Source organism: Phycodurus eques, chromosome 20 (genome assembly GCF_024500275.1).
Source record: "Phycodurus eques isolate BA_2022a chromosome 20, UOR_Pequ_1.1, whole genome shotgun sequence".
NCBI lineage: Eukaryota > Metazoa > Chordata > Actinopteri > Syngnathiformes > Syngnathidae > Phycodurus > Phycodurus eques.
Window position 1 is genome coordinate 744,022 of NC_084544.1, and position 14,837 is coordinate 758,858.

Genomic DNA, 14,837 nt, shown 5'->3' on the forward strand with positions numbered 1-14,837 from the left:
GAGATGAAAAAGGGCATTTTCGTTTTTTAATTCAAATAAATTAATTTCAATCCACTAAATGTTTATTCATTTAAAATAGATTTCATATACAATTACAAGTAGTTTATTTTCTGAAACAAATATAATAAATTATAAAGGACAAATGAACAATTTTATAGAACACATTTTTTAAACCTAAATCTACAAATGACCTAGCCCATGTGTGTGTTTGCCCCCCCAAACCTCCCGATTGAAATAAGGCCCTCTTGGGATTGTGCAATCTCCTGACCTTTCCTTAACCTTTGTTGGATCAAGTCACGGGGTCAAGGAGACACGAGAAGGGGCCTCCTTTCACTCTCCGAAATCAATGCGGCCCCATGACAACCATTGAGTCAAAGTTTATGTTCACATTGCTATTTTTCACAAGGACTGTATCCTTTATGCACATTTGTTTATGTATACTATTATATGACTATTTCTTTGATTATGATAAAAGTTGTATTTGATTGTTTTTCGTCTCTCGCGTGACACTAGTGTGTTGCTTGAAATACTGCTGCTGCACTGAAGGATTGTGACTAATACATTTGCTTTCCTATCGTAAAGGTTGCTCAGCAGTTCTTCCCGAAACATCTCGTCGAAGTTCAACGAGGCACCTCGAAGTACTTTCGGTTCATCTCGCTCGGATAGGATCGGAAACTATAGACAAAACCTGACCTTTATTTTGAAAGTATCAACCGTGGGAGGGGCCGGACATGATGGCGAGTAAACAAATATTAGGAGTAAATGTGGATATTGGTACAGTATGTGTGTGTGAATGAGGGCAGTTTCTTGTTGGGGGGGATTAAGAAAGGAAGCCAACAGGCTGAGCCACACTCCGGAACAGAAGGTGGCGCTGCAAGTGCACCAATTAGCGCGATGCACCCGCCGTAAAAAAACAAGCAGGCGACACAATCAAGCCGGAAGTAAATACCAATCTCGCGTTGTTTGGAAGTCGCGTGTTTCGCACGAAAGTGAAACTCGTTGACGTTTTGGCTCCTTCACATCGGCTCCGTCCCTCCGTCCCTCGCTGGCTCCTTCGCGGACGCTCGGTACGCAAAGGCTCCGTGTCTGTCGCCTCCATGTCCGGCCACCACCACCGCGGCTGCGGCTGCGATTGCGAGGCCGCCCACGAACCCGCCGAGAGGGGCTTCGAGTACGGACTGTACCGGCGCATCGACACCGACAAGCTGCAGTGCCTGAACGAGAGCCGGGACGGCGACGGCAGGCTGGTGTTCAAGCCGTGGGACCAGCGGCACGACCGCGACAAGGTCAACGCCTTGTGGGCTACATAGCGGGGAAAGAGCGCAAAACGACATGGAACGCGGTGACGTCATTCCATGCGTGACTGGGAGCAAACGTCGCACTGAATTTCAGTTGCTTCGGACATTTACATGGGTACAATTTTAGCTGCATTTGAAAAATGGCCGCACTTCTAATGCCGACGCTTGTGATTGGCTCGCTCTGGTCACGTGAGGCTGAAATATTATTATTATTATTATTATTGTTATTTTTGGGGTTATTAATGTCTAGCTGTATAATGAGATGTATTGTTATAATAACGCAGCCTGATCAACAGACTCCTAATCAATTTATGTATTTTATTTTTTTATTTTATGTAAATAATGACCAGGTTTTTTTCACCAAAGGGATGGAAATAGAAAAAAGTTTGTTGAAGTCAGATTAATCCAAAACATAATCAACAGAGGAATCAATGTATGAATTTAAGCATTATTTGCAGCCCTAATTGACAGTCTCCCCCTCCGCCTCCCCCGTCTAGTTTGTGGAGAGTGACGCCGACGAAGAGCTGCTGTTTAATATCCCGTAAGTTCTCCACAATCTTCCGGTTCGGGCGATCCGATTTCACCGAGCGTCACGGCGGAGTCATCTTGCCGCTTTCGCTTTTTGATTTGTGTGGGCTCTCAGGTTTACAGGCAGCGTCAAGCTGAAAGGCGTCATCGTCTCCGGAGAGGACGACGACTCGCACCCGGCAGAGATACGATTGTGAGTGTCACGCGACGGTCGCCGTGAAGGCTTTCTGCCTTAAGACGACGGCGAGCTCATTCATCCATCATGCGCCGTCTGGATAATATTTACAGTGCTTGACTTTATCCGCATTTTGTTATCTTACAGTTGCATTCCAAAATGGTACAAATTCATTTCCCCCCTCAAAATTCTACACAAAACACCCCATAATCCGAAATGAAAATTTGGAGCGGGGAACGTTCCCTTCCATCAATTTTATTTTTGTAGTATTTGATGTTCTTTTATCCGCAATGCCCAGAATGTCCTTTCCCAAGCTCTTCTAGTTGCTCATTAATTTGCGGCACGTGAATGAGCTTTGCTCTGATTGGAACGCTCACCTTCCCAAATTTAAATATGGAACTCGACTTGGCTCTGATCGGTCCGTATCACGGCGTCCGCTAGCGCCGCGAAGTTTGGGGCGTCCTTCGATGTCTTCCGACCGACCGAGCGTCGGCTTGTCGGCCCACCGATCGGAAACGTGATCTGAAAGGGGGCGTATTTTCAGGTTACGCTCGTCATCCGCTCCCGTTCGCGAGAATTGAACCCGCTTGATTAGCGCTGGCGACAACCGATGCGAGCTTACTATTTCGTCCACCAGTTCTATTCAAAAGTAGAAATATAATGAACTTTGTACTCCATAGACTGCATTTGTATGGCTCAGACTCGCTGCCTTAAAACCCGGAAATGCCGTGTTGCCGTCGAGTGGGCGGGTACCAAGCGTCCGGTGGGCGGCTACTTGAATATTAATTGACGAAACGAGGGTTTGGACAATTTGAAGTTATACATGGTCTCTCAAAATGTTGCGCATTTATTCATTCGTTTTAGAATAAAGGGACGGAAATTGAACAATATTCTGTTTGTTGGAAAAAAATCATCACGATTGATGATTAAAATAACGGTTCGTTGCGGACCTAATGGAGCCTTTCCTTCCAGGTACAAGAACATCCCTCAGATGTCCTTCGACGACACGGGTCGAGAACCGGAACAAGCTTTCCGACTCAACAGAGACCCCGACGCTCAGCTGGAGTACCCGACCAAGTGAGTTACTCCGTTCGCCCGAGGCGGCGGCAACATCGGCCCCGTGCGTCTCTGGCTCAGCGGCCCGGTTTTGAATCTTTTGACGTGCAGGATCGCCCGTTTCTCCAACGTCTGGCACCTCTCCATCCACATGTCCAAGAACTTCGGCGCCGAGAGCACGCGGGTCTACTACATCGGCCTCCGAGGAGAATACTCTGAGGTCAGTCTCACGGCCGTCGTGGTGGAATTGAAAGCCGGGCCTTGACGTCTCGTGTTTTGACCATTTTTTGACTTGCGAGCGTAGACTTGAGATACGAGCGCTGTAAGGTGCCAGTGAACTCAACTTGACAACAAGCAGCGGGTTGGCAAATTGTGAACAATTCTACAAAAAGAAGCTTCTAGCTGTTTCAAGCCACTTCCGCTTGAGGTTTTCTGTTAAACTAAACAGAAAACAGAGAATTACACTTTGTGTATTCAAAAGAGTCCAACTGCCGTCAAAAGAAGGTCTGCTCGCTTCACGCTAATTAGCAAGTACGTTGCGCTTCTTTCACCCTTTAAAAGATTACGCACAAATGGTTCAGCACCAACACGTGGAAAGATAATATCACAGTGCTCACAGTCATATGGGTCAGCTTCATTGAATTTGATCAATAACGCCAAAGACACGGCCCACTGAATTTCCTCTTGAAAATCAATCGATTTGACTGATAAGAGTGTTTGAATTATTGTCAGTTGTTATCCGTCCTCCCAATTTCCGTACCGCTTCTCCTTCACGCGGGCGTGCTGGCGTCTATTCCAGCCAGTCGGAGGGCACATAGAAACAAACAACCATTGGCACTCGCATTCACACCTTCGGGCAATTTAGAGTCTTCAGTCAAGCTAGCGTGGATGTGGGGGGGAAACCCACGCGGGCACGTCGTGTCTTTCTTTCCTGCTAGGCAGTTTTGGACGTGTATTTCAGTGCGCCACCACCATTTTCTGTGTCAACGAGGATTGCCTTTACTATGAAATCACCAATAACTTTTTGGATGTAGGACTTCAAGCCTGGCTGTTTCAGCATAAGAGACATTTAGCAAGCGAAAACCAAGGCGGCATCAAAGCATGGCTAAATTGGAATTCTTTTTGTTTTGTTTTTACCGTTATTGATCAGACGATATAAAAATGAGCCATAAGTAATATTTGATTGATGTCGAGTCGCCGCTGCCGACTGTTGTCGCTCTCCTTTGAAGGCTCACAGACACGAAGTGACGATCTGCAACTACGAGGCGTCGGCGAACCCCGCCGATCACAAAGTGGCGAGCGTTGTCCCGCGAGCCAACTTCATTTCCTGAAGCTTCACGTTGGAGGAGGCCGTCGTCGACGCGGGTCAAGCGAGCGTGTTGTCGGAGAGCGTGACGTGGACGCCGGGCGCTGAACTCTGACCGCCTTTCGGACGAACGTGCTCGAGTGTCGCGGGTTTTTCTTTTGCGATGAAGATGTAACTCGCTCGTTTGTAATCTGCTTCCGGTCAAATGCTCGGAGGCGTCCTCGCGGGACTTCCCCACGTCGACGAGGCTTCCCAAGGCGCCGCAACTACCTTGTGTGTCTTGTAGCGAGCTTGGCCAATAAATTGTGATTCTGATGTCAATTCAACGCGTCGTGTTGTACGTGTGCTCGCCACACACTTCACTGGGCACACCCGCACAAGTGCAAGACTGCTGTCAAATCATTCACGGCATAGTTGTGACGAAAAAAAACCATTTTCAGACCAAAGATGACACGAGATGATGTTTAGGCTTCGTTTGTGTTTGCATATCCATGTATTTAACTTTTGTCTGAAGACACCAGGCATAAAGGCGAAAACTTTTTAGCAAGTTGGGCTTCAAGGCCACCATAGTTACGCTTGTTAGCGGAGCGGACACAGGAAGTCAGGTAGCCTGTTTTCAGGTTTGCTGACGTGACGTTCTGCGCGTAGCAGATTTGCATCATAATTCAAAACTTTACGAATGGGCCATTTTTGGTAGCATTTTCTTGTTTATTTATTTTTTTTTCATAATTATGATTTATGGTTTGGCAGTACAGTGAATGACTGATGAGTGTGTCTGCTTCACAGTGCTGAGGTTGCAGGTTCAAATCCGCCCGCGTGTGGAGTTTGCATGTTCTACCCGTACCCACGTGGCTTTTCCTCCGGTTTATCGCCCACATCCCAAAAACATCTACGCATAGGTGTGAAGATTGTTTTGTCTACGTGTGCCCTGCGATTGGCTGGCGACCAGTCGAGGTTGTATCGCAGTCAGCTGGGTTGGGCGCTGACACGCCCGCGACCCGCGTGAGGAGGAGCGGATGGATTTATTGTTCCAATCGCGTGTGTGGTAGTGGGCGCGGTTATATCTGTGACGTCACATAAACGGCCCCTTCCCGCCCTCGCTTGTGTGCGGACGGCGACCGGAACCGGAAGTTCCGCTCGGCGGTGGTCAAATTTGCGTCAGGTGCTGGCGAGCCGCGGCCTCAGCGCCTCCACGTTTTATCGGCGGATATTTCATCTTGAATCCCTTTTTCGCGGCTCCTCGGGCCGAAGTTCCCGCTTCTGTGTGAGGCGGCCATTTTGTGACGTCTGAGCTCCCATCGTCGCGGACGGACACACGGACGGAGACGCCGGTAGCTGACAATTCCCACTTATTGTGTTAGCACTTGCTAACAATGTGTGTGCGGGGCGGCATTAACCGGGATTGAATCCGCCTCAGGGGGATGGCGGGCCAGTAGGGTTGAGAGTTTTCTTGTAGAATCCGCCATTGTCCGCCTCCGCGCTCGTCGCCACATTTGCCGGTCACCTCCTTCCTTCCCTCCTTCGTTCGTTCGTTCGTGGACGTCGTTGGCCGCAGAGCTGCGGTTTATGGTGGCGGGGGCGCATTTGCTTGGCAGCCGTCTGCCCCCCAACCCCCAACCGTGGGCGCCCGTCCTAGTGTGACATTATGAAGCTATTCGTCTTTGTTGTGACATTTTGGTTGAAAACCCCCTCCAATTCGTTAGGGTTCTCGACTTTGTTTTTACATGAAAACATCCAGTAATGAATCCCTTTTTCGAGTGTGTACTCTTGTCTTTCTATTCTTGTGTAGCATCCCAAAACATGCTCCGATGAGCACCCTTCATGCAATTAGACCGTTTTGGAGAGAAACTTCTTATCTTTCTGTCCGAGTGATGCATGCCAACTTTTTATTATGTGTGGACATTTTGTCTCCCAAGTTTCTATCACGAGCCTCTTTCAATTCAGTTCAAGTGTGTGCGTGTGTGTAGGTGTGTTCTTGCCTTTTTGACTTGAAGTCCTTATGTGGACATTTTGGCAGGAAACAAAGCTAGAATGCGCCCCTGGCCTCCAATTAGTGTGTGTCAGATGCTTCAATTACATGAAGATTGAAGTCATGGAGATGGCACACTCGTGGTAGTTTGTAGATGGACTGCGACTGGGCCCCCGACCCCTGACCCTCTTAAGCCCTCCCCCAAATGAATAGTCAGAAGCCTCAACATGCTGTGCGTTATGTCCAAATGAACCGCTGTAATTCACTCGAGTGGTTCCTTTTCCGACAGGAACGCCAAAAACCGCAAAATCTCAACTTTTCCCCCGTGTGAGTGCGAATGGTTGTTTGCTTCTATGTGCCCTGCGATTGGCTGGCAACCGGTTCAGGGTGTGTACCCCGCCTCCTGCCCGATGATAGCTGGGATAGGCTCCAGCGCGCCCGCGACCCGCGTGAGGAGAAGCGGCTCAGAAAATGGCTGGATGGATGTTTGGCTTTGACACTGGCACAGAGTTCTGAATTGAACAAGACAGTAGGTTTACGACTGTGCTTGTCACCTAGCACGCCTTTGTAATCACTTTCGGGGGCTACGAATACGTCAACGAGCACATTTGTTCTTTTAACCTCATTTGAGCCACCAAAACACACAAAAAAGCACACTTTGGGCTTCTGTGCGCTTTCACACGAGCACCTTTAATCCGTTTTCATCGAAGTAGTTTAGTTTGTAGCTCGTTTCCACGCGCTGTGTGGTTTGCGTGGTCTGGTAGGCGCTAAGCCCACGAGCTTAATACTAACTTTGAATAGTCAACAGCCTTCTACGACTCTCTGAAGTTAGCATCGATAAAATCTTCAAAGAGCTGCTACTTTAACACGCGGAGCAGCGATGCACGCAAACGGTATCTGAGCAAACTCAATTGACGCATTCTACTCGGAACCACTCTGCCCGATTCCTGTGTGATCGATGCCATGCGGGCGTACTGTCAAAACGACACCAAATCACACTGAGTTTTAGTAGCCTTTGTTTGAATTTGCTGTCTTTTAGCTGCCGAGCTTGAGCCGTTGTTTCCGAGCGGGCCGTTAAAGCCCACGCTGCGTTGTGGATCGAGGCCGCGACGATTAATCGTTCCTTGGCTCCTTCTTTGAATAAGTGGCTCGGCGTGGGCCGGCTCGACTCTCTTTTGTCTATTGTGCGGTCTGCTTTTAAGTCGACTGCGCCGACGCCCCTTTGACCATGAGGTTTCCTTCAAAACACAGAACGGGAGGTTTCCCGGAGCTTTGGGCCAGTCGTTCTCAAATGGCGGTTTTGGGCTCAAAACTGGGTGCTCATTGTATGTCAGCACCAGCATATGACGTTACATTGTATGTCAGCACCAGCATATGACGTTAGGGTCGCGAACAATGCAGTGAAAACAGAAACTTCGGGTACAATATTTATTTTAGATTTATGCACAATATTTTAGAACTAAAAACCTCAGCCTTGTTTTTAATGAACACTTAGACCTGCTACGCTACTGCATCTGAATGTTGGTCATGATGGCGGTACTCAGAGAGCTACGTCTTTTAGTTGTTGTTTTTCTGTGGGACTTTGGGAGTAAAAAGTTTGCAAACCACTGCTTTAGGCTTATTTTGTTGCTCGCAGAGTTGCCACCTTCACAACCTTCATCGAGCAAACAAACTCGCGAAGCCCGGCGGGCGGGGGATGTGGCCTCTCGGACCGGACGCGTTAGAATTTCCACTTTTAAGGTCAAGCGTTATCCAGTGTGAGGGCTGCACATTGACCCCCACCGGGCGCGCATCATCACAAAGTCAAAGGGCGTCAAGGAGAGGCTTTTACGACTCCGCTGCCGAATAGAAGTTCATAATGCTTCCTATCTGCTGCCTCATGGCCACGGTTCCAAGTCAACGGGTGCGTTTGGATAGATGGGACGGGTTGGGCCGACTGAAACGAGACTGGAGAGTAGGGAGTTTGGTTTTATGCTTTTACAGGTCTGGAAAAGCCACGTGTTGACAACATGCCTTGTTTGTTTGTGCTATATCACCGACTTGCAGTCTTCTTCAAAATTATTTCAAGGCATGACAACATGCATGATAAAGGTCCGGTATTTTGTCTAGTTCCACCTCCATAGAATGACTATGGAGGTCTTACGAACATGGACTTGGTATAAAAGTGTCACTTTCCTTTCCAACGACACCTCGGTTCTGTCATCCGAGTGTCCAGAAAAGGCCGCTCTCACAGCGACTTGTGTTTGAGCCGCTTTGTCCGGATTTGGCTAACACCGCCCCCTTTCCTCTGATTGGTTGCTTCCACGTTGCAAGCGTGTTCTGTCGACAGCGGAGCGGAGAGGTAGGCGGAGATCTTCCCTAGTGACGTCTGTAAGCTCGAGAAATTCCAATGCGCTGATATCAGGCCTCTCGGCAGAAAATCGTCTGCGACGCAGCGATGCGGGGGCTATTTAAATTCATATTTCACACGTTTTACTGAGGCATCCGTAGAGACAATATTACATCCCAAATACGAGAAAATTTGGTTTAGCAAAACATGCCCTTTTGAAGAATCATTTCAAGAAATGATTCATTATTTACATGATACACATCAGTTTACTTGTCAGACTTTATTAGGCTTTTTAAACTAATAACTGGGATTTTAAAAATTTATTTATTTTCACGAGACTTCTGGTTATTGCCTGTAAAAAGGATAGAATTTTAAAATTTAAAATGTGAACCCTGTATGCAAGTAAACCTATTTCTGCAAGTGTAAGCAGCCGCTGGGTGACGTAGCGCCGCCTATGCCAGCGTGGGTGGCTGTTATGTTTTCAAGTGTGCGTCGAAAACAAACACTTTGTATGTGATGTCATTTCAAGCGCGTGTCCTCTCTTTGGTTTTGCCAGACGTTCTCACGGTGTATGTGTGGCAACAACATGTCTGTGCCGCTGCTCGCCGAGGCCGTGACGGTGTCCGGGAACGAGAAGGAGACCGCGGCGGTGAGTTACAAAAAGCCACTGGTCCATACCGCGAGTGTGCGCACGCGCCAGCCACAGTGACGTATTCTCTGGAAAATCTTATTTGGATGCGCTGTCGTGGGAAGATGGTGTCTCATAATTTGGTTTGCAAGCGGACATCTCATCAATGTCGTTGCCGTTTACATCGGAAGAATTTGTATTCATGACGAGCGGCGCTTTAACTGCATTTTTCCCCCCATCGTTACAGGTGATTTTTCTTCATGGATTGGGAGACTCGGGGTAAGTCGGCGGCACAGTGTCAGTTTCTGCTCCAAATCAACACATTTCCCCTCAGTGTGTTTAAACCGGGACAAGTTTAAAAGGAAGCCCGCATCGGGACGACGACGGAGGACATCTTTCCTCTGGTGACATCCGACTAGCTTCGTTTGAGCCAAAAGGCGCCTTTTGTCTTCATTTCTGATATCACGCACATGCTGAGGATTCTTAAATCTGTCTATATGTTGACGGTGTGAGTCCCAACAACTGCGGCGTCAGGAGAAATTGATTCCTATTTCCCAACAACTCGTGTCCGCAGTACGGCCCTACGATGCGACGAGCGTTCGGTGGAAATATTTGACCAAAAATGAAACCAGTTGTACGGTCACGATCTCAAATACAATAACAGCACAAGTGAAACAGAAACAGTTTTTGAGTCTGGCTACCTTGTCCCGTCTTATATTTACGCTACGTTATGAAATGCAAGATGGGACTGGGTCGCTAGAAAGAAAAACATGCTCAGGGCTTCCACAAATGACAGAACCAACTTTCAGCGTAATTGTGAGTTGTAATTTGAATCTTTTGGTATTTTTCGGGGGTTTCTGAGCGGGTCGGTCAAAATCTGTCTTCACGCGAAAACGGTCAGTGGCACAAAAAGGTTACTTTATTAAAAAAAAAAAAGCATCGACTCTCATCACATTACAGTCGGCTGCCAGAAATCTTGAGTCGTTGAACCTTCTCCCTGGTCTTCAGGCACGGGTGGGCCGACACCTTGACGGGGATCCGACTGCCTCACGTCAAGTTCATCTGCCCCCACGCGTGAGTGTCCGGAGGAGGCGTTGTCGGACGGCGCCATTAAAACTCATTCACCGCCGCTGACGGCCGTTGAATTCAAATGTCCATGTTAACGCGGAGGACTGGCACTGAATGAGTTTTAACCTCTTACCGTTTCAAACGAGTCCTCTTTCTTTAAGCGAGTCCTCTTTTTTTAACCTCTTTCCGTTTCAAACCCCCTTCTTCTCCGACAGGCCCAGGATGCCCGTCACCCTCAACATGAGCGTCATGATGCCCGCCTGGTAAGTCGTGTTGTTGGCAAGGCAACCGCAACAGCCCAAACCGCAATACTATTGGCCTAATTGATTTGTGTTTGTGCGCAGGTTCGACCTCATGGGCCTCAGCCCCGAAACCCCCGAGGACGAATCCGGGATCAAAAAGGCGGCCGACAACAGTGAGCTTTATTGCAGCAGACTCGAGTCTCTTTTGGTGACTTGCGGCTTGACAAAAACGAAAAGACTTCACGCTTGACTTGGACTCGGGCCTTCGTGACTTGGGACTTGACTTTCGAGAGAAGACGACTGCTGGTAATTATTAATAAAATGAATGACTTACAGATGCACCATGCTGCACGACTAAGCCTAACAGACGGCGGACAGGTTTTAAAAAAAGAAAAAGGATCAAGATTACAACCGTAATCCCCCCCTCGTTCCTGACAACCCCCCCAATAGGACAAATCCGTGATATAGAAATACCATATTTAATGACACCCTAGGCATATTTTGTAACATTTAGGGCACTTGATTATTTATGTTCTCTCGAGGACTTAACACTTTTAAAACAATAAAAACACATTTAAACACACACAGGTACGTCTCAATATATTAGAATTGTGTCAAAGTGTTTATGTAGTTCCAAAAGTGAAACTCGAGATGCGATACACACACTCGGAGTGAAATATTTCATGCTTTTTTTTTTTTTTTTTTTTTTTTTTTTTTGGAAATATCTATAATTTTGATGATGATAGTTTACAGCTAACAAAAAACACGAACTCATCTCCAGAAACTAGAATAGTATGTAACAAGCAATCAAGAAACTGAAAATGATTTTGAATGTAGAAATTAGGGAGGAATTTCCCTCTGAAAAGTATTTTTTCCAAGTGTTGAAATGAATCTATATCTGTGGCGTCGGACAGAATCCTCGCACCTCCGAAACTCAAATTTCAGGAGACCCAAAATAACCTGCCGTCTTTGCAGGACCATTAGCATTGCATCAATATCAGGTAAGAGTACTGAAATAAAAGGGACTTTCTCATTAATTGAGACTATTGAGATTATTGAGAGATAGCATGAGCAATGGATAATGCATAAGTATTGTAGAAACAGAATTTAAAAAATATATATATATGCTAACAACTGTAGTAACAAAATCTGCGTTTTGGCGAAGCTCGAAGGGTGATGTTGCGGGGCTTTACTGTACTACAAAGGCTTCCCCAAGTGGTCAAAATCTAGCCCTGAAAGTAAAATAATGAGCATTTTAAACGGTTAAAAGTGTGGTCAAATCAATTTATTTTCTCCCCTTTTGTCCCCCGTCTTTGGCTGCAGTCAAGGCCATCATCGAACATGAGGCCAAAAACGGCATCCCACCCAACCGCATCATGCTGGGCGGCTTCTCTCAGGTAGGAGCGGCAAGACGGCAACTTCTTGTTTCTTCTCTCGACGGTAGCACACTCGGTTTTACATGTGCTCGGGAAAATCAGTTTGCCGACGTGGTCTGCTTGCTCCTTCAGGGCGGGGCCTTGTCCTTGTACACCGCCTTGACCTGTCAGCACCAGTTAGCCGGCGTGGTGGCCCTCAGCTGCTGGCTGCCGCTTCACAAGAGTTTCCCTTTGGTGCTTATTTATTTTTGTACGACTGTTGAATCAAGTCGATGGAGTGTCAGCAGGTGCACTGACGTGCGGCGTGTTTTGGCGCCCAGGCGTCGAGCGGCAACAAGAACCTGCCCATCCTGCAGTGCCACGGCGAGAAGGACGAAATGATCCCCGTGCAGTTCGGCGCCATGACGGCGGAGAAGCTCAAATACATCGTCAACCCGCAGATGATCACTTTCAAAACCTACCCCGGGGTCCCTCACTCGTCCTGCACTCAGGTGCCCAAAGTGGTCACTGGCACGTAGCATGCGGGGGTGGGCAAAATAGGGCCCGCTCCGTTCTTTAGTGCGGCCGCCTAAGCGTTCACGCAATCGAGGCCGGTCAGATTTCTTAAATTCATAAATCCTGGTTCATCTGTTTTTTTGTATACACGACTGGGCTCACCAAGACAGTTTTGTGTCGATTGCATTTGATTGACAGTTGACAGCTGAGCGGGACACGCCCACGGCGTTCGAGAGGAGAGAACGCCTTGATTTAGAGAGAACGCCTTGATTTATAAAAAATATATATATATATATATTTTTTTTTTCCCTCACCAATTTCGAGCCTTGTTTATATATATTTTTCTTTACTTTTGTGATTCAAATTTGACAGGGTTTTTAACAACACTTCAAATTTAGAAGACGTTTTCACTTTACAGAGACGTAGCTTCATTGAGAAAAAAAAAAAAAGCTTTTCTTTCAGGAAAGACATCAAACTTCTGAGCAGTAGTGTCAATCTATTGGAATAAATGGTTAATTGAATTATTGTCAAGAATAACATGAGTAATTAATCAGTTGTAAAAATTGTACATATACATTGAACAATACAAAATTAGATTTTTGTATCCAATACATTTTGTTGTAAATTTGTCTGTTTTTATAATCAAAGCACAAAAGTTTGCCCACCCCTGATCTACTTAGGTATAATACAAGATTTCTTGTTGTGGTTGAAGCATCATACTGACGTGTGTGTGTGTGTTTGCTTTTGTCCGGCTGCAGGAGATGCTGTTAGTGAAGGAGTTCATCGAAAAGCACTTGCCTCGGATCTGACCTGACCTCGTCCTGACTGTGACTCCCCCTCGCCCCCACTCGTCACACTGACCGCTTCGCCCCAAAACCTCGATTTGTCGTTCCCCAAACAGGAAACAGCCATGAGTGTCCATCCTTCCTTCCTTCCTTCCATCCATCCATCCATCCATCCTTCCACACGCACACACGCAAATTGGATTTCTTAAAAACAAACAAAACATAACAAACTGCTCATCCTTTAATTGGTAGCCTCTGGAGGGAGAAAGTCGGCCCCACACGGAACATACCTGTTGGTTATCTTTGTCATTTTAATCACCTTCATGTGTCCTGTTGCAACCCTTTCCCCTTTTTGTGTTGCTGTCCATTTGTCCCTCACCGATCCACCTCATTCGCCCCCATTCCAAGCATTTTTTTTTTTTTTTGGGGAAGGTTAGGGGTTTTTGTTTGTACCTCCAAAACACAAGAAAAGTAGAAAATGTTTATTATTGCTCATGAACTAGATCTCCCTCCTTTGGCAGCTTGCAGTCTAACCCATTGGTCAAACTCAAAAGGTCTGACTTGCGTAAAACTTTCCAAAAATGGCAATACACTGGGAGGGCTCTGGTAAGAAACATAACTGAAGAGTGATTTCACAAATTAAAGAAAAGAAAGTGAACCTTGAACAACAAAGCGTTGCTCCGAGGAGTCACGTGCGTAAAATGAATCTCCGTCTGTCAGGTGTTTTGTGTGTTTTGGTTTTGTTTTTCCCCCCTCGTTTCTGTGCATGTTGTTTTTGCTCATGTTCTTGTGTTGGCACTCGTTTGGAAAAGGAGGAAAGACATCCGCTTTGATTGTTCTTGACAAATCAATGAATGTCTCAGTAGCGTCACATGTTAACGGTTGCTTTTTGTCCTCTGCGGCTGCTGCTTCACTTCTGTTTTTTTTAATTATTCCAATGTGTGACAATGTCGCAGATCGTCATGTGGTTTCGCCTGGGTTTAAGTTTTTACATATGTTTTTGTGTGTGTGTTTTGCCACTGTTGTCATCTCATCCTTTTGATTGTGTTCTGTTTATAATGATGACCATTCAGTAATGTGAGACTGTCGGTCTCCGTTTGTTTCCTAAGCACCTGTATGCCGAATAAATGATATGAAAAACAGGACTGGTAAGTGTGAATTTGCGGTTTTGTTTTCCGAGGATTCTCATTTGGGTCGCGTGTGATTTTTGAATCGGGGCGCTGTACGCTTTGCACTGGTCGCCACCCTGGCGAAATTTGAACCTTCAATTAACCTCATGTGCACATTCTTGAAATGTGGGAGGATGCCAGATGACCTGGAGAAAATCATACAGGAGGGCCCAGGGTGAGATTTGAACCTACGGGGCCTCGTGCTGCTGCAAGTAATCCACTATTTAAGCGATTCTTAAAGTTTGAAACGGTACCACTTGAGCCTTTGTCTGCAACACAGTTCAATAAAATCACTTGTTTGTTTTCATTGTACAGTGAGTACAGTGCTGTTTAAACTACATCATTCTTCCAACGATAATACACATTTTAGAAACAGCACAACTTCTGCCTCGTGTTGATTAGCGTGCGCCTAG

General features: G+C 46.6%; 1 protein-coding gene across 4 annotated transcripts; it reads left to right on the top strand.

The window, feature by feature from the left end:
• Nucleotides 1-70: 70 nt before the first annotated feature.
• Nucleotides 71-14,690, top strand: pithd1 (PITH (C-terminal proteasome-interacting domain of thioredoxin-like) domain containing 1). Of its 4 annotated transcripts, XM_061665282.1 has the most exons (14): nucleotides 78-1,286; nucleotides 1,796-1,839; nucleotides 1,942-2,019; nucleotides 2,974-3,078; nucleotides 3,169-3,277; nucleotides 9,218-9,310; nucleotides 9,537-9,568; nucleotides 10,298-10,363; nucleotides 10,573-10,620; nucleotides 10,702-10,772; nucleotides 11,923-11,996; nucleotides 12,108-12,209; nucleotides 12,296-12,466; nucleotides 13,229-14,690. In XM_061665282.1, exons 1-14 carry the CDS (start codon nucleotides 1,098-1,100, stop codon nucleotides 13,277-13,279), a joined length of 1,233 nt encoding a protein of 410 aa, XP_061521266.1. In that variant the 5' UTR covers nucleotides 78-1,097; the 3' UTR covers nucleotides 13,280-14,690. The 4 variants fall into 4 exon arrangements, with proteins under 4 accessions (XP_061521270.1, XP_061521266.1, XP_061521269.1 ...); XM_061665285.1 differs by lacking the exons at nucleotides 78-1,286; nucleotides 1,796-1,839; nucleotides 1,942-2,019; nucleotides 2,974-3,078; nucleotides 3,169-3,277 and adding an exon at nucleotides 5,435-5,694 and having other exon boundaries at nucleotides 13,229-14,688; XM_061665283.1 differs by lacking the exons at nucleotides 78-1,286; nucleotides 1,796-1,839; nucleotides 1,942-2,019; nucleotides 2,974-3,078; nucleotides 3,169-3,277 and adding an exon at nucleotides 5,714-6,861 and having other exon boundaries at nucleotides 13,229-14,688.
• The last annotated feature ends 147 nt before the right edge of the window (nucleotides 14,691-14,837 follow it).